The 19,674-nt window shown below is 49.3% G+C and overlaps 1 protein-coding gene across 3 annotated transcripts; it reads left to right on the top strand.

Annotated features, from left to right (window-relative positions):
- The first annotated feature begins 414 nt into the window (after positions 1-414).
- On the top strand, positions 415-17,766 carry LOC116950515 (uncharacterized). Of its 3 annotated transcripts, none has more exons than XM_076072882.1 (6): positions 415-816; positions 7,210-7,475; positions 9,118-9,209; positions 9,772-14,256; positions 14,708-14,956; positions 15,538-17,766. In XM_076072882.1, exons 2-6 carry the CDS (start codon positions 7,253-7,255, stop codon positions 15,769-15,771), a joined length of 5,283 nt encoding a protein of 1,760 aa, XP_075928997.1. In that variant the 5' UTR covers positions 415-816; positions 7,210-7,252; the 3' UTR covers positions 15,772-17,766. The 3 variants fall into 3 exon arrangements, with proteins under 3 accessions (XP_075928997.1, XP_075928996.1, XP_032824238.1); XM_076072881.1 differs by having other exon boundaries at positions 7,177-7,475; XM_032968347.2 differs by having other exon boundaries at positions 7,177-7,475; positions 14,739-14,956; positions 15,538-15,747.
- Positions 17,767-19,674: the final 1,908 nt, after the last annotated feature.

Below are 19,674 nucleotides of genomic sequence, written 5' to 3'. Positions count from 1 at the left end.
ATCACCGCGCTCATGCCATCACCGCGCTCATGCCATCACCGCGATCATGACATCACCGCGATCATGACATCACCGCGATCATGACATCACCGCGCTCATGACATCACCGCGATCATGACATCACCGCGCTCATGCCACCACCGCGCTCATGCCATCACCGCGATCATGACATCACCGCGATCATGACATCACCGCGCTCATGACATCACCGCGATCATGAGATCACCGCGCTCATGACATCACCGCGCTCATGACATCACCGCGACCATGACATCACCGCGACCATGACATCACCGCGCTCATGCCATCACCGCGCTCATGCCATCACCGCGCTCATGCCATCACCGCGATCATGACATCATCGCGATCATGACATCACCGCGCTCATGACTTCACCGCAATCATGACATCACCGCGACCATGACATCACCGCGATCATGACATCACCGCGCTCATGCCATCACCGCGATCATGAGATCACCGCGCTCATGACATCACCGCGCTCATGACTTCACCGCGATCATGACATCACCGCGCTCATGACGTCACTCGCCTGCGTCATTGCAACCCCCCAACGGCGCGTCACAGCCGAGACCCGATTCCGCACTGCCACAAGCGCGACCCTCCGCCTCTTATCCCACCAACACACACACACGCGCCGTGCTCTCTCCCCCTTCCCAGCCTCGCTCACCACCACCACCACCCTCCTCTTCCTACAGCTCCCTGCACTCCATCCTGGCACCACCCCCATCACCACCACCACCACCCCCATCACCACCCCAACGCAAGTGCGCCGCTGTGAGCTGAATCGGCCGGGTGAGTCTTGTGGGCTGTGCGTGGTGGTGGTGTTGGTGGTGGTGTTGTTGTTGGTGGTGGTGGGTTCGGCGTGAGGGACGATCGCGGTTGAGAAATGGGCTGTCAAACCCGTGGGCCCTCGTCACACGAACGCGTGCGAGGTGTGGGCGAGAGGTGGTGGTGATGATGGTCCTCGGACTTGCATTGAGAGCGGTAGGCGGCGTTGGCAGTGGCGGTGGTGGTGGGGGGAGATGAGGCGAGGAGATGGAGCGATGAAATCGGCGCCTCCGGTGGGATCGTTAACATGGCGGATTGCGGGGAGGCTTTCATCCAGCAGTGGAGTTGGCGGCATCATCGTCGTTGTTGTTGTGCTGCTGCTGCTGGTGGTGGTTGACGGTAGCACCACGACTACCACCACGGCCAGCAGCAGCAGCAACGACCAGGCCGACAGCTGCATTAACGCGTGCAGTTCCCTATCGGTGTTGTTGTCGGTGTTGTTGTTGTCGGTGTTGTTGTTGTCGGTGTCGGTGTTGTTGTTGTTGTCGGTGGTGTTGTTGTCGGTGTTGTTGTTGTTGTCGGTGCTGTTGTTGTTGTTGTCGGTGTTGTTGTTGTCGGTGTTGTTGTTGTCGGTGTTGTTGTTGTCGGTGTTGTTGTTGTCGGTGGTGTTGTTGTCGGTGGTGTTGTTGTTGTCGGTGTTGTTGTTAAACTCGGCTGTTCCGTATTCAACCGCGCCGTTGAGGCAGTGAAATGTGTTTGGTTCGACGTGAGAATCAATCGATCACCAACATCAGCTATGATTGATCCTCTGCTGGATGAAGGCCTCCCTCCCGAGCAGGTTCCATCCAAGCCCCTCGCGGTTCTCACAATCGCGACCCCCCTCCCACAATCCCACATCGCCTGCTTACAACGCGAGTCGGATTTCATCAAAACTCCGTCTCCCTTCGGACGTCCTTCCTCTCAATTCGCTCTCGTCTCTCTCAACTCTCTCACTCTGTCATCTCTCTCATCACTCTCTCTCATCTCTCTCTCTCATCACTCTCATCTCTCTCATCTCTCTCTCATCTCTCTCTCATCACTCTCTGTCATCTCTCTCACTCTCTCATCTCTCTTTCTCATCACTCGCTCATCTCTCATCACTCTCTCATCTCTCTCTCTCATCTCTCTCTCTCTCATATCTCTCTCTCATCACTCTCATCTCTCTCATATCTCTCTCACTCTCTGTCATCTCTCTCATCACTCTCATCTCACTGTCATCTCTCTGTCATCTCTCTCACTCTCTCATCTCTCTTTCTCATCACTCGCTCATCTCTCTCATCACTCTCTCTCATCTCTCTCATCACTCTCTCTCATCACTCTCATCTCTCTCTCATCACTTTCTCTCATCACTCTCATATCTATCATCTCTCTTTCTCTCATCTCTCTCTCATCTCTCTCATCTCTCGCACTCTCATCTATCTCTCCTCTCTTCTATCCTCTCATCTCTCTCCCTCTCATCACTCTCATCTCTCTCATCTCTCTCATCACTCATATCTCTCTCATCTCTCATATCTCTCTCTCATCTCTCATCACCCTCTCATCTCTCTCTCCTCTCTCATCACTCTCATCTCTCATCACTCTCTCCTCTCTCATCTCTCTCATCACTCTCTCATCTCTCTCTCATCTCTCTCTCATCACTCTCTCATCACTCTCTCATCTCTCTCTCATCTCTCTTTCTCTCATCTCTCTCATCTCTTTCTCTCATCACTCTCTCATCACTCTCTCTCATCACTCTCTCATCTCTCTTTCTCTCATCACTCTGTCATCTCTCTTTCTCTCATCTCTCTGTCATCTCTCTCTCATCACTCTCTTATCTCTCTCACATCACCCTTTCTCTCATCACTCTTTCATCTCTCTTTCTCTCATCACTCTTTCATCTCTCTTTCTCTCATCACTCTCTCATCTCTCTTTCTCTCATCACTCTCTCATCTCTCTGCTCTCTCATCTCTCTTTCTCTCATCACTCTCTCATCTCTCTCTCCTCTCTCATCACTCTCTCATCACTCTCTCATCTCTCTCTGATCACTCTCTCTCTCATCACTCTCTCATCACTCTCTCATCTCTCTCTCTCATCACTCTCTCTCATCTCTCTCCGAGGCGGTTCCAGTCTGTCTGGCTGCCCTCTTTCCCCGTGATTTCATCTCGACTCCACCGTCGGTCTCTCTCAGTCGTCGTCGTCGTCTGCCGCTGAACGCGACGCGGGCCCGGTCTGACGAGTCGTCGCTTTCCCCCCGGACGGCGACAATTGCTGGCGGTCGTACAGCTGCATTTTGTTCCTCGTTGGTTGTTGTTGTGCCTTGTTGTTGTGCTCCGCAATGTGAGTTCCATACCTTATCAGTGCTGCCTGCTTTATTACAGACCAATTCACACCTTATTGGTCATCCCGTGCCCCTTATAAATCTCAACGTTCATCCTACAAAGTCCCATCACAAGGGAGAAACACAACACAAATAGACAATCTTATTAAACTTTGATTTAAAGCTTTCGTGACTGCAGGGATTCATATTCTTGGTTCTTTCGGTAAAGTCACGTAGAAGGGAAACAATAAAATAATAAAAATATAAAACAATACAATTCTCACGACGTTTCGACTGCAACACAAGCAATCATCATCAGGTGTGAAAAACCACAGCAATAAACTTTTCACACCTGATGATTGCTTGTGTTGCAGTGGCAACGTCGTGAGAATTTTATTGTTTTATATTTTTATTATTTTATTGTTTCCCTTCTACGTGACTTTACCTAAAGAACCAAGAATATAATGTTGTTGTTGTTACCCGTATTGAAACGGCTGTACGCCGTATGGACCTGACCAAGTCAATGTCCCTGTATAAGAATAATACGGCCAGGGTACGGAATTCCCCCAAAGCGTGCATCGCTTAACTCCACTCATCGATAACAACAACAAATTCAGTAATTATTAATCCGTGGCCAAGACGGTGCTGGTGGTGGTGGAGCACTCAGATTCCATCCCGAAGTTTACCGACACCGGTGAAGATTTATCTGAACCGGTCCTGGGCCTCCGCTTAGGTCGACTCGGCCTCAAATGAGTTACCTGGTGCGGTGCGTAAAAAAAAAACACATCGCTACTGGGGAGACAAAGGCGGCTGGGCGTGGTGGTGCTGGCCACCCCACCTTCCGGCCTTCGTAGGTGCTGCTGCTACTCGCTAACAGCGCTTGTCCCCAACGATCTCTCTCTGTGCGCGCGCGCGTGCGCAAGGTGGTTCGCGCATTGTGCTACGAACTCTGCGACTTGAGTTTGATTCCCGCTCACGGCCAACGCCAGTGATGAATATCGGAGCTGGTTCTGGTCCTGCCCTGGAACGACTCAGCCTCAAATGAGTACAGTAACTGATGGACTGTGTAAACAGCATCGAGGAGACAAAGGCGGCCGGGCGTGGTGCTGGCCAGCTAGCTCCATCCACCCCCCCCACCTCCTCCTCCGCCTCGTGTGCCGTGCCGGCTTTCATTGGTGCTCGCCAACAGCAGTTGCCCCAACAGTCTGTTAAATAGGGGGTCTTTGTTATATCTGCCTCCTTGATGGACATAGTCAGCTGTGTTGTACAGCCTCTTGAGATGCGGGTGAGAATAGAAGCTTCTATACAATCCAGAGTGATGTTCGGTCACACGTGCCTTTTTTGGGAATATCCGCGCACTTGTCGACGCACCGAAATGAGTGGGGATACGACGTGTAAAGATGTATTATTTATACACCCTTGCCAGCAGCTGCAAAAACGTGATTAGGCAATGGGCCTGGCTACATGAATACCAGGAAGTAATGCTACTGCGTGCGTAGGTGTCGGTGGTTGTGCTGAGCAGCTCTCCAATGTGTTTCAGTTGTGATTGTCCAGCATTTTGTTCTGCAAAAAACTGGGAAATTCGTAAACAAATAAAAGCATAAGCACATTAAATGTTCACTCCACGATGCTAGGGACCTTACTCGGGAGCTTGTTCAGAAGATGGAAACATTCCTACGTCTGTCCACTTCACAAAGGGGGCCATAAAGATGATCCAAATAAAATACCGACCTATCTCAATTTTGTCCCCGTTGATGAACATTTTTTTAAAATTATTGACCTACCAAATAAGCAGTTTCCTGTCCACCAACAATCTACTACATCTAAAACAATCTGGGTTCCGAAAAAAATACAGCACCACATCTGCTGCATTAGACTCTGAATCACATTTACAGTAGCCTTGATAATAAGCAGTACTGTGCCTGTCTTTTTCTTGACGTGTCCAAAGCTTTTGATACAGTAGACCACAACACCCTGCTTAGTAAACTAAGTTGCCTCGGTTTTTCCGAAAACGCAGTAAAATGGTTACAAAATTACCTATTTTCTCGCACCCAAACTGTATTCACAGATGGTTGGAGATCAAAGTGTTAAGATAACAAAAGGGGTTCCACAGGGTTCCATCCTCGGCCCCCTTTTGTTCTCTCTTTATGTCAATGACATGGGCACTGACCTGGATCATTCCAGGGTAAATCTTTTTGCAGATGGCACGATACTGATTACTGCTGGCCGCTCTCTGGATGACGTGATTGCTAAGCTACAGGGTGATTTCAACAAACGACAACATCAGCTAGTTGCTCTTAAACTAGTCCTGAATACCTCCAAAACCAAGGTGCTATGCTTCTCTCCGGGACTAAAGCAGGAAGTTATTTTTCCCCAATTACATTCCTTAAATAATTATCAAATAGAGCAAGTCAGCTATAAGTATCTTGGGGTCATCCTGGATTCAAAACTGAATTTTGAAGATCACATTGATTATATTGGTAAAAAGACAAAAATAAAAATTGGTTTTCTGTATCGACACAAGCACTGCTTCCCCCAATGTTCCGTTTGGAATTGATAAAAGCTACCATACTGCCTCTACTTGACTACTCTGACATCGTGTATAAATCAGCCCCAAGTACTGTACTGAAGAAGCTTGATTCCATCTATCACTCGGCCTTAAGTTTAACATTGAACTGCCCATATAGGACTCACCACTGTGATCTCTAAATTGGGTCAAACTTAACGTCTCTTAATGTTCGACGGCTTGTGCACCAGATCTTATTTATTCACGATGTACTTACAAAAAAATCCACAGACTACCTGCTGGATCTCCTCTAAATTTCAAAGAACAAATTTGACCTCAGGTCTTCGCACATTTACCAGCTTCACATTCCCAATTGCCGTACAAAAACTGGAGGAAGGGCCTTTGCTATTGATGCCCCCAGGGTCTGGAATGCTATTGCCAATAAACTGCAACTTGAATCACTACCTATGAGATCTTCACTCAAAACTGCTCTAGAGGAGTTGTACACCCCTAGCTGCCACTGCTATTCAGTGGCCTAAAATGAAATGTTTCGCTCTGGATGACCGCTGCAAAGTTTTATCTGTATTTTGATTTAGTGCGCTGATCCTAAAGGTGCATTGAAAAATTGTATACGCCGACTGATTCTGTTGTTGTGGTAGAGTAACTCATGCAGCCAGCTATGGCTCTAGGATTTGGTGTTACATGTTATTTATGTAGTTTATTGTAAAAATCCGGTCACAGTCCCTGTGATCACTGTTACGTTGCAATTATGGCTTTATTTTTTGGTGATTTCGAAAACGTTTTTTGGTTTGGACATGTTTGTTTTGTTGTAGTACGGAGTTAGACTGATGGCCTTAATCTAAGTTTTCTTGTGGTTGTTGTTGTTGTTTGACTTGCATCCCACTGGGATTTTTTGCACACAGCGTTGGTGCATGGTGCTTTTTTCAGGAATATTTAGCTGTTTTTTTTCATGGATTTTATGTTTGCACAGTCACATAGTCACTTTAAGATGTTTTTCTTGTTCGTTTTTTTTGTTTGTTGTGGTTGCACCCGATTTAAGAGCCGAATGGCTCACAGGGCTATACCAAAATAAATAAACTAAAAAAAAGATGCAGCCAGCACATGAACAACGCAATGAAGAGCTAGCAACGTTGTGCAAATCCTCAAGGTAGATTAACGATGAACCGTCGTCATTCTGGCAACGTTTCGTGAATCGCTTAAAATTCATGCTGAGGATTTCGGAGGTAAATTCGTGAAATGTTTTTTTTTAATCGGTCACACCTGATGGTACAAATTGGCAATATAAATTAATTATATGGTACCTGTTCGTCCAAATTGTTAATATACTAAAACAATAAACACCAAAATACATAGGTACTTACTTATTTTGCAAAAGCGTGAAATATAAACACATTTACCAGCAGCAGCAACAGCTGAATGTATGCAAAATCATTCTTAATCGGAACACAAAATGTGATGGGTGAAAGCCCGACTCTACACCGTCCACAGTCGAGCAACATTCTGTGCAAAATACCCTAAACAGATTAACGACCGACCATCGTCGGCGTCCTGGCAGTGTCTCGCCGCTCGCTGAGAGAGCCGCCGGTGGCGACGGCAGCATGATGAGCCAGGAGCCGGGCGCGAGCCGGGGCGAGGTGGCGCAGGTGGACGGACGCCGCGTGTGGGTCCGCCGCGTGCCGCTCGGGTACAACGAGGAGACGCTCCGCGATAAGCTGCTCATCCACTTCCTCAAGCCGAGCAAGGGCGGCGGGGAGGTGCTGGAGGTGATCTACCCGACGGAGATGGCCGGCTGTGCCCTGCTCACCTTCCAAGACTCACAGGGTAGGTAGCAGTGCGTAGCGGTTAGCACACCGCGTTACGAACCTGGCGACCCGAGTTCGATTCCAGCTCACAGCCAACACCATTGACAATTATCTGAACTGGTCCAGGACTTCGCCGAGTTGTCCTTCTCCCCACACCTCCGATTAGCACGGTCGGCTATGTATGGTGCGAAAGAAGTTCAACATACTTACATACAAATGAGTACCCGGTGCGGTGTGTGTAAACATCGCCACTCGGGAGACAAAGGTGACCGGGCGTGGTGCTAGCCACCTACAGTGAGGGAAAAAAGTATTTGATCCCCTGCTGATTTTATACGTTTGCCCACTGACAAAAAAATGATCAGTCTATCATTTTAATGGTAGGTTTATTTGAACAGTGAGAGAGAATAACAACAACAAAATTCCAGAAAAACGCATGTCAAAAATGTTATACATTGATTTGCATTTTAATGAGGGAAATGAGGATTTGACCCCCTCTCAATCAGAAAGATTTCTGGCTCCCAGGTGTCTTTTATACAGGTAACGAGCTGAGATTAGGAACACACTCTTAAAGGGAGTGCTCCTAATCTCAGCTTGTTACCTGTATAAAAGACAACTGTCCACAGAAGCAATCAATCAGATTCCAAACTCTCCACCATGGCCAAGACCAAAGAGCTCTCCAAGGATGTCAGGGACAAGATTGTAGACCTACACAAGGCTGGAATGGGCTACAAGACCATTACCAAGCAGCTTAGTGAGAAGGTAACAACAGTTGGTGCGATTATTCGCAAATGGAAGAAACACAAAAGAACTGTCAATCTCCCTCGGCCTGGGGCTCCATGCAAGATCTCACCTCGTGGAGTTGCATTGATCATGAGAACGGTTAGGAATCGGCCCAGAAGGAGGACGAATGCTGCCTATGACCCCAAGAACACCATCTCCACCGTCAAACATGGAGGTGTAAACATTATGCTTTGGGGGTGTTTTTCTGCTAAGGGGACAGGACAACTTCACCGCATCAAAGGGACGATGGATGGGGCCATGTACCGTCAAATCTTGGGTGAGAACCTCCTTCCCTCAGCCAGGGCATTGAAAATGGGTCGTGGATGGGTATTCCAGCATGACAATGATCCAAAACACACGGCCAAGGCAACAATGGAGTGGCTCAAGAAGAAGCACATTAAGGTCCTGGAGTGGCCTAGCCAGTTCGAGTTGCCAAACGTCAGCCTCGAAACCTTAATGACTTGGAGAAGTTCTGCAAAGACGAGTGGGACAAAATCCCTCCTGAGATGTGTGCAAACCTGGTGGCCAACTACAAGAAACGTCTGACCTCTGTGATTGCCAACAAGGGTTTTGTTATTCTGTCTCTCACTGTTCAAATAAACCTACCATTAAAATTATAGACTGATACTTTATTTGTCAGTGAGCAAACGTACAAAATCAGCAGGGGATCAAATACTTTTTTTCCCTCACTCTACCCCCTCATGTGCCCCGTGCCGGCCTTCATAGATGCTCACTAACAGCACTTCACCCAAAAGTCTGTTATGGCTATACGGGATGATCTTTGTATATATACGCTCTCGCCTACCGTGCATGCTCACCCCAGCACTGCCTTTGTCACCCGAAGATGTTTCCTCTGTCCCTTGAACGCCGGACGTGTTCAGTGGCAAGACGGGTGATGAAGCACAGGCCACACATCGTGAGCATCGACAAGGTGGAACACGAGCTGCAGGTGTCTCCATACAGCGACAATAAGGCGAGAACCCTGCAAATTCACCACGCCTCGTGTGTGTCGTGCCTTGCTATAAGGTAGAGTTGCTCACGCCACTGTTGGCGGAAGGGGCCTCCACCAGGAGTTTTACAGAGCACGGTATTTTCTGTACGTGTGTATGTTGAATTTCTTTCGCACCTTACGTAGCCAACCGTGCTAATCGGAGGTGCGAGGAAGGACAACAAAGTAAACACAACAAGCAGTTATATTAAATGAGTTTTCAATCAAAATTGAAAAGTGCACAGGTCCAGTGGCTTCCTAATATCGGAAGAAAGAGAGTTCCAGATGGCCGCAGGTGGAAGTACACACACTACCCCATCACATGTCACCTGCTGTTGGACTAATCGTACACACATTCCTACTGATGTGTGGTCTGAGGAAGTGAAATTTGAACAAAGTTGTCCATCTTTTTCCACTTCCACGCCGGGAGATCGAATCGAATCGGCGACCTCCAGATCACAAGATCGGTGTGCTTACCGGACGCACGGTCTTCCGTCTCTAGTTTTATCCGTTGCAAACGTGGTCGGTATGAACGCTGCCCTCGCAGGTTATCGAGAAGGTGACGATGGTGGTGAACCTGGAGACGCTGCGGGACGACGCGGCGGTCCTGGGCCTGTTGAAAAGCTCGGGGCTGTACCACAGGAGGGCGGCAGCGCAGTGCGTCGTGGAGGGGACATTCCGCGAAGTGCAGAGAGTGCACGACGAGCTGCTCTACCTCGCGAGCAGCGAGCACAATGGCGGATTCTCCTTGGTAGAGCACGGGTCGGCGGCGGGACATTTCGGCACCACGAGTCACCGGCTGCCAGAGGACGCCGCCAACCGTAACCCGTCCTCGCAGAGGGCCGCCGATGAAAGTTTCGAAATCAATAAAGTATTTTCCAAGCAGCACTCAAATGCAAAGGCGCTTCCGGACCCATCGCATCCATCAGTGGACCCACAACACAAGGCGGAGTGTAAAAGACCCTTTCCGCAAGAGGAGGCCGGTGACCGTCTTTCATTGGAGCACATTGAAAAGTGCAAGTTAATGTCTTTGAAAGCAGACAACAGCAAAATGCCGGAGGTAGGTCTCGTTAACAGGACTGTATCTACCATGGTCCAGGCTCCTCATCAACAAATAGTTGCCGACAAAAGTAAACTTTCCAACAACAGAATTTCCCACCCGAGACCGGTGGGGCTGCAGCAGTTGGATAGCAGGTCAGTTTCAGTGCAAACCAACAACTGTCAATTCACCTCCGAGAGCGCTGCAGCTCTGTCGTCCACCTCTTCACAGTTGAGGGCCAATAACGGAGCCGAGCCCGTGAAGGCGGACAATCAGAAGCAGCCTCTCGACTGGTCACATGGCGGCACCCACGGTGACACTTCCACTAAAGTACCCAACAGAGAAAAAGCCATCGGTCACCCGAAAAATTCTACAGCGACCCCGACGGAGGCCGCAAAAGGCGCGGCACCCAGAGCCGCTCAAGAAACGGAGACGCGCGCCAGATCGGCGGCGCTTCACGACAAGAAGGCGCAGCCCACGCAAAGAGCCGGCGCTCACGTGGTGGCGCTGCCCGAGCGGGGTCTGCACAGCGAAGAATATTCGGTGGCGATGGACACGGACGTGTTTCAGTACGTCAAGAAATTCTACAAGCAGCAGTACGACGACGTCTTGAGCAGGAACCACGCCGAGTGCGTCGAGTGTGAGAGCGGAGAGATCACCACCGTGTATTTTCAGTCGCAGGCGGTGGGGCGGCTGGACGACGCCGACGGTAAACGCAAGATGTGCAGAGCGAGGAATGAGCTGTCCACGTTTTATCAGACATTTCAGGACAAGCTTTGCCAAGAGTGGGTCGACCTAAGTCCGGCGTCTTTAAGCGTGGAGAAGCTGACGAAAATATGCCAAGCCATGCAGAATAAGTACAAAGAAATTCTTATAAAGCGATACCAAGCAGAGTTCTGTCTGGTTGGAGAGATCACTAAGGTGTATGAAGCAGCCAATGAACTTAAATCCTACAATAAATTACCAGACGACGATCAGCGTGGCATCCTAGAGGGAGACACGTTCACCAAATCGGCACTTTTATACAAAACGTTTGATGCCCGTACCACTGAAGGTCTTTACAATATGTCCGGGAGTATGAGCTCTAATTTTCTGAAAGACGAAGCTGGGGCCAAAGAAAAGGCGTCCACCACCAACACCACCAGCGGAGGCGGAGCCAATTCAGACGGCAGGGCGTCCAACAAAACCTACGAGGGCCAGACAGACACCTCGCATGGCTATGCATTGCCTGAAATGTACGGGATGTCGGCGTTTGCCAGGAGGCAGGTGGATTGCACAAATACTGATGTCAATTCTTACAGGTCGTCGTTTTTGGGAAGACACGACGAGGTGAATGAATTCTCCGGCTCCTCGGACGGTGTCCTGAAAGACACGATGGGCAGAAAGCAGCAGTGTGCCACGATGTCCAAGGCGTTCTTGCAGGAGAGAGGCTCGAGGGTCAGATCAGCAGACGTCTCCTCAAAAATTCCGTTGCGGTCACAGAGCCTAGACGTGCCATTTCGGTCGTCGCAAACCCCGGACGAGCCGTTTGATCGCAGCTGTTGTCCCGAAAGTGTGGCCATGGACACAATGGTATGGACGTACATTGAGACGTTTCACAAAGCACGCTTCAGAGAGCTGGGTGGTAAGTACAACGTGGACGTCGCCAAGCGCGTTGACGGCGATATCGTGACGCTTCAGTTTTCGTCTGCGAACAAATCCATCCCGGAATGTGACCCCGGGAGCTTCGGGAAGGAAATTGCTCAGCTCTACAGTTCCGTGGAGAAAACGCTGGGCCAGCAGTTCATCCCGATCGACGAAATCAACCTGCTGCGGGAGAGTGGCGGCATACACGGCATAGCGACCATGAAGCACGTGTGGAGGCGGCTCAAGGAGAGGTTCCCCGAGGTGCTGTTCTCCGAAAGCGCCGGCGGCATCTGTGTGGTTGGCAGGAGCGAGGAGTGCGTGGCCGCTGCCAACGAGCTCAGAATGGTCAATACCACCGTCGCCGATGACCAGCGCGAAGCGGAGAAGCAGCTGGGCCCGTCAAACAGACAAGCTCCTCGTGCAGTTGGCCACGAAGCGGGCGCCAGAAGCAAGCACTCGGCGGAGCAAAGTGGCATTAGATATGAAAGTGCGACCGCCAATGATACCGGCGCTGCTGCTGACGTCCTTTCATGGCCACTGGGCGGGTCGGACTTTATCGGAGAATCCAATGGTGCATCAACGTCTTCGTCTTCTACCGCGTCGTTAAGCAGCAAGTTTCAGCACTCCGCGGGCTTCGATCGATGTCCGGAAGAAATGCTATCTCTGCACAATGAGCAGCGAACGACGGACTTCTACGCCTCCTCGCATTTCTACTTTCCGAGCGCGAGCAGCGTGCGAGTGGACAGGGGCCCTTCGAATGCTCCAGACCACGGTGCGTCTGCTTTGGCTGAACACCTCCAGCCCAGGGAGGAGGCAGACCGAGGCAGAAGGAGAAATTGTTCCGACGCGCACCATGTGGAATCCGCCGTGAAGAAACAGTCCAACGTCGAGAAGATCGCCGATGACACATTCTCGGTGGACGCCTTGAGATTCCAGTACTTGGAGAAGTTCTGCAAAGTGGAGCTCGACGGCATCCTGAAGAGGTACAACGTTCAGATCACCATCCTGCAGCAGAAGCCAAACCTGGTGTTGAAGCTCACGGCGTGTGCGACAGGCGCAGGTAAAGTGGAGGATGCATCGAAGGTGTTTCTGGTCTGGTACCTGAACAAGTGCTACAGTTTACACATAGAGTACCTCCTGATGGACGGCGTTGCCGTGCAACTGTCCGAGGAGGAGATTCAAATTTACAGCACGGACCTCCAGCAGAGGAATCCTCCCCTACTGCTCACACGGCACAACGACCTCATCGTGATTGTGGGTCAGAAGGATGGCTGCCTGGCGGCTGTGCACGGCCTCGCAGAGCTGCTTGCCGCGTGCGTCTCTCGCGAGCCGTCCGGCCGTGCCCCGCATTCTGCTTCCTCGGAAAAGGATTCGCAAGTCTCCCCTCGACACTTTGGCGAGGGCGACAGCAGGCGGAACCCTCACGCCCTGCCACAGAGGCATCAGCAGAAGCAGACCAGAGGCCTCGAAGGCGCGAAAACCAGCTCCAGAATTTTGCCAAACAGGTTCAGCTTCGAGGCCAGGGGGGCGAAAGCCGCGACCCTGCGTAGCCCCCCGGCGAAGGAGCCGAGCGCCAAGCCGAGGTCATCGGAGTCGCGAGGACGGCAGGACAACGTGGAGGTGGAGAGGGGCTCGGCGAGCGGCGCGCTGAGACGGTCGTCGTCGCTGCCGCGCAACGTGGCGCGTCAGACGCCCGTGCGGAATGCGCAGAAGCCGAAGGATTCGCGCGCGGACGCCTGCAAGACGCGGGACATGGGCAGGAGGCTGCAGAAATCTCAGGACTTGCTGGCGTCTGCCGTCTCGACCAAAACCAACCTGGACGGGGCCGCCCTTAAAGAAACCAACGTGTTCGGACAGGGCCTCTCCTCCAGGCACTCCGCCGCCATCAAGGAGCGCGCCAGCGAGGGCCTGTGGACAGGCGATGGCTCGGCCGCGGGCATGCGGAGGTGGACCTCCCTGGAGGAGCTCGGTGGCTCAAGAAGGAACCCGGCGAACGCCGCTGGGGAGGGACGGGCATCGCCGCGGGATGAGCTTAGCGAGCATTGCCGAACGTCGCCGGCGCCCCTGCTGTCCCTGGAAAAGACGTGCTCCCGGTGCCAGCAATTCTCTGGGCAAGTGGTGAGGCTGAACTGCGGGCATTGCCTCTGCGATGGCTGCCTGGGGTCGCCACCCAGGGTCCCGGCAGAGGCGAGGGCTTCGTTCTGCCCCAAGTGTCTGTTGGGAGAGGCGGCGGCGGCTGAGGGAGCAGTGGCAGGATCGGACCTCGGAGGCAGCATGAGCTCAGCCGTGCTCAATTTTCCTCTGCCGGGACACAGCAAGCAGCTGACCATCAAGATCACCTACAACATCCCTGATGGCATCCAAGGGGTTTGTAGGGATTTTGTTTTCTAACATTGCTCACTGGCAATTCACGATGCTGTTTGTATTTGTGTAATGTAAATCAAGGGACCTTTAAATGCACAGTTTATTGCTCTCACAACTCATGTTTTTGGCACGTGTAGAGCACGAGGAGGGAGCTGTGATATAGCGGTTAGAACACTTCACCTATGAATCTGGCAACTGGAGTTTGATTTCCGGCCATGCCTAGCAATGAGTAATATCTGAACTAGTCGTGGGCCCCCTGCATGTGACCAAGATTATTAACTCATTGTCGGGTAAAAAAATATTCCCCTTTGCTAACCGATTAGTGACAGCTAAGGTGATTCGCGTGATGGATTGGCCACGGTGGTGGGGGAGGGTGGCGCGGCCGTGTGAAGCGAAGCTATGGGCTGCATCCGGCCGTTGCTTTGCCCCACCGCTGCCGTAGTAAAGCGATCAGGCGCCTTGTGTCTATGTGCGGCTCAAAGCAGAGGCGGGACCCGTACCCCGGACGCCCCTACTTTGGCGGAACCTTCGAGGCCTACCTGCCCGACAGCCCCGAGGGCCGACGCGTTTTGTCGCTGCTCACGAACGCCTTCCAGCGCGGTCTCACATTCGCGGTGCGCGCCACCGGCGGAACTTCGGGCCAGGCACGTGTCACCTGGAACGGGATCCCCCACAAGACGGCCGTGTTCAGCAGCAGCTGTGGGTGAGCAGTGTGAGCGGAAAACGTGCCTGGCGGGGGTACCCCCCCACCACAACCCCCCCCACCCTCCTCCCTGTGACCCGTACTTGACCGGTGCGGTGAAGTATGGTCAAGTAATCCCCCCGTGATTCACATGGTGTGCGAAATGCCTTCATTCGGAAGTGGCTTGACAAAGGGCTGTAAAGTATTATTATTTGTATGCACCATACGTAGCCAACTGTGCTAATCTGAGGTGCGGGGGATGGACAAACTAAACACAAAAAGTAGTTCTAAAAAAGTTAGTTTTCAATTTAGATTTAAAAGTGCATAGCTCCAGTAGCTTCTTATTATCGGAATGAAGAGCTTTCCAGACGGCCGCAGAAGCGCATCTGAAAGCGCGCAATGCAGTGATAATCTTTATTCGATAGTTAGCCAAAAGCCTCTGCGAGGATAACTGGAGGTTGGATGAGTGTAGATTTCGTGATGATGGGTTATTATTAACAGGTTCCAGTGCAGCAAACTAAAACGCGGAGTCAAACATCATAACGGCAAATGGGTTCTAGAATGTGACATCTTAACTGTTTGACTCTTGGTTTGTTTTGCAGGGAAAGCTATCCGGATTCTTCCTACCTGACCAGGGTGTGCAATGCTCTGCATGCCAAAGGAGTGGAGTAATTGTGTTCTTTCTGCTGCTCATGCTGCGGCCGACTGCAGAATGTCCACGGCAATACACTCTGGGCAATTTTGGGGCAATCGTTGTCATTGGCAGTTGTTATCGGCCATATTCACTGGAAAGAGCACTTATTATTGGCAGCTATGGCAACTTGGTACGGCAGTGACACAGAATGTGGACGGAGTTATTTTGTCTATAAAACATAAATCAGTGCCGAATATATTGCCCGTGATGATTCCCATAAAATTGTCTCGGTGTATCGTGGTGTTCCAGAGGCTGGCTCGTGCCATGTTCGAGAAACTCTGAAATACATTTGGCAGGGTCATCGTTAGGGATTTTTAACTGTTTCAGTGATATTAAGTTGACGAGAACTCGCGAAAGAAACTTCCCTTTTACAATTTAAGTATAGTTAACTTTAATCCCTACGCATCGCAGTTATATCGCTTGGGTTTGAAGAGCAATTTTGAAAAGTGTAAAAAAAAATGATTGCTCACCACAATCACAGTGTTGTTCAATTATTTAGCATTTGAAAGGGGCTTCTTAGCAATCGCTCTTCATTTCAATAGACCTTAAAGGTTTGCCGCTGAGCCTCCGTTATGTATTTTCCCGCACACTGTTGGTTCAATTTCACAAGATTCTGCATTTGGAGGATGTGGCTTTTATACCGAGAATTTCCAGCAATGCAGGGTTTCCAAATTTACATTGCTGATGACCTACCATGGGCCCTCTCTCTCCAACTCTACTATTTTTGATGCATTCAAATACGAATTAAGTAGGTACACACCGCACTTGCCTGATGATTGCCAAACAATTAACTTGACGTGTCACATGACAAACATGTAGAGTACACACGTGCACGCAAAATCGCTCTTGTCATGTGGCACAACCGCCACCATTCGTCACTGTAGATGTCACCACAGCGCTTGTGCCAGGCCAGGTGCATGTTGAGGCCACGTGGTATGTCATTGATGGCTCGCTGGCAGGAGGTGGCACATAATTTCTGTGTTTGAGTTGGCACGCTACACAACTTGAGACACACATGCAATGACAAAGATCCCCCGTTTAGCCTATAACATATGGTTAGGGCATGTGCTGTTGGCAAGTATCTGTTAAGGCCGATGCAGCACACATGGGGGTAGGTGGCCAACATCCCACCTGGCCGCCTTTGTCTCCCCTGTGCTGATGTTTCCGAAGACAAAGATTCCCCGTAGAACCTAAACAAGCTGTTGGGGCAAGTGCTGTTAGCAAGTAGCACCTATGAACGCCGGACTGGCACATGACAGGGTGGGTGGCCAGCACCACGCATGGCCGCATTTGTCTCCCATGTGGCAATGTTTTTAAACATCGCACCAGGTATTGAATTGAGGCTGAGTCGACCTAGGGGAGGCCCAGGACCAGTTCAGATAATCGTCACTGGTGTTGGCCGTGAGCGGGAATCGAACCTGGGTCGTCGGGTTCGTAGCGCAGCGCGTACAAACATGATCTCTCTTAATTCGAATCCACACTCATCACACGCAATGTGTTTTAGCAATCATCAGTTGCGTGCAACGTGTAACGGCTTGATTTGTATTCTAATTGTGAAATACGACCTCCCATGGTTTGTCGCAAGGAATGGAGTTTGAAGAACTCTCGTTTGAGGTGGTAACAAAAAAATAATCGGATAAGTGTAAACGGGTGTGGGGTCATGCCATCCCAAACCTACATGGATATCCTCATCATAGCTGCTGAATGAAGGCCTTCCCAAACTCATCGCCATGCAGATTCGCTCTACTTATCGTTAAAATGTTTTTTAAAAGTTGCCAAAAATTAATTATCCAGATGTACACACCTTTACATGCCATGTGTATACACAAATTCACTGTCGGCTTATTGAGATGTTCGTATTCTGATAAAAGTGTACATTCCACTGTAATAACATTTACTCTGGTTACTTGTTTTATATATAGTATATATTGTATATGCATACAATGCACTTTAAGAGCCAGTTTTATGATACTGTTTTTTTAAAAAAAAACAATAAATAAGACTTGGGAAGAGATGTGAAATATTTTTTTATACAGGAGGACCCGTTTTTGAAAACGCTTTCGCCAATCTACTGGACTATGATTTACTATCACGCATTTGTGAAGGTTTAATAAAAAAAGTTGTCTTGTAAAAAGAACCTTTGTGTTTTATTGCAGCTTTCCGTATGTTTTTTTGGTGGGTTAGAGCGCATAAATATAAATGTGTCGTGAAACCCGCCACCACCTGACACAGCCAATTAGTAAGCGTTGTCACGTAAACAAAACATGCCAATTTGTTACTAGTTCAGCAACACCGGTGTGTTGGAGAGTAAACCCACAACATTTTCAATTCGATTACAGTGAAGTTTTCCTTGATGAAAACCAGCTATTATAAATGGAATTACTATTATATTCTTGGTTCTTTCGGTAAAGTCACGTTGAAGGGAAACAATAAGGTGTGAAAACCTGATGATGACTTTGTGTTACAGTCGAAACGTCGTGAGAATTTAATTGTTTTATATATATTTTATTGTTTCCCTTTAACGTGACTACCGAAAGAGCTAAGAATATGAATTACTGCAGTCACGAAAGCTTTAAATCAAAATTTTTATCAAAACATTTTCCCATTAATTATAACTGGCATCATCGGCGACAGCCAGCACAAATCTGGCTGTTTTGTTTACGTGACAAACTTTAATAATTGGCTGTGTCAGGCGGTGGCGGGTTTAACGACACGTTTATATATTTACGTGATCTAACTCTAACAAAAGTATCTTATGGTTAGAATCATTAGCGTGCGTTTTCGCCAAAATTATAATACAATTGTTGCGGTTCGTTCATTGAGTTTTTGAGCCAGGATGGGCTAGGCCTGGGCAACGACAAAAATAACTGAAATAACATTTTTGTTACAACTTTAATCAATCTTATTTATGATTTATCATGCCATCTGGGAACACGTGTAACTGTTGGCGTCACGCCACAGGATTAAATCCATTTCCGTTTTGAATTCTCGCAGTGAGAAACGTTACCACCCTATATTGGTAAACGGCCCTTATCCGTGCCTATCTTATTGCGGACCAATTCAGACCTTATTAAGTCACCCCGCGCCCTTATAAATCTCAACGTTCATCCTACAAAGTCTCATCACAAGCGAGAAACACAAACAGACGAATGTTTTGCCCATATTGAAACGGCTGTACGCCGTGTGGACCTGGAAAGGCAATGTTCCCTGTACAAGAATACGGGGTCAACCGTATGGGTTGACACGGTATGTGCATTACAGTCTGTCGTTAGCCAAACCTGGGGCACACATTGACATTTTTTTTGTAAATATAAAATTTTAACCGAAATTGCAGAAGTGGCAGTAGGGAGCCGTCCATAAATGACGTCACGCGATTTTTGACGATTTTTGACCCCCCCCCCTCGTCACACGGCGTCACAAAAAGTCAGACCCCCCCCCTCAAATATGACGTCACAAAGCTCTGCCCCCCTCCCAAACCATATTTCCATTTTAAAAATAAAACATGCTTCAAATCACTTTAAACTATTGTCATTGTAGTGCGTATTTAATGTGGCGCTGCACTCTGATGTTGTAGGAGTGTTGTTATAACAATTAGTGTTATAACAATTCTATATTTATTTAAAGTTGCGCATTTTGATGTGACATCACATTTCTCACCCCCCCCCCCTCGTCACACATCGTCACAAATGTCTGACCCCCCCCTACCCCAGGTGCGTGACGTCATTTATGGACGGCCCCTAGAAATGATGGCTGTATCATACTTATGATTCACAACATGAATGAAAGACTGCGTAATTTGAGGTCTGTCCACATTTACTCCGTCTGATTAGTTTCTTATTTCTTTACACAGTGTAAGATTTGTATTGCAGTGCAACGTTATCGTGTGTGTGTGTGCGTTACTACACGGAGGTGGGACACCCCATTGGGGTTAATGTTCTTGTTCAATCTCCCGACACGTAAGTTAAAACCGTGCAAGTTTCTTAAATTCAATTCCTCCTCCACCTCTGCCCACCCAGCAGTAAACGTGGGGAACGTCACGGCTGGT

Source organism: Petromyzon marinus, chromosome 39, assembly GCF_048934315.1.
Source record: "Petromyzon marinus isolate PM22_M1 ecotype Great Lakes invasive population chromosome 39, UKy_Petmar_22M1.pri1.0, whole genome shotgun sequence".
NCBI lineage: Eukaryota > Metazoa > Chordata > Hyperoartia > Petromyzontiformes > Petromyzontidae > Petromyzon > Petromyzon marinus.
The sequence above is the reverse complement of the archived record's forward strand: the minus strand, read 5'-3'. Positions and strand labels throughout refer to the sequence as shown.

What these genes read in the sequence shown, in the direction of transcription:
- LOC116950515 (XM_076072882.1), top strand. Translation starts at nt 7,253, where the DNA reads ATGATGAGCCAGGAGCCGGGCGCGAGCCGGGGCGAGGTGGCGCAGGTG. An exon ending in CACCTTCCAAGACTCACAGG is followed by an intron (nt 7,476 to 9,117) that starts GTAGGTAGCAGT and finishes GGACGTGTTCAG; the next exon opens with TGGCAAGACGGGTGATGAAG. An exon ending in CTCCATACAGCGACAATAAG is followed by an intron (nt 9,210 to 9,771) that starts GCGAGAACCCTG and finishes CTGCCCTCGCAG; the next exon opens with GTTATCGAGAAGGTGACGAT.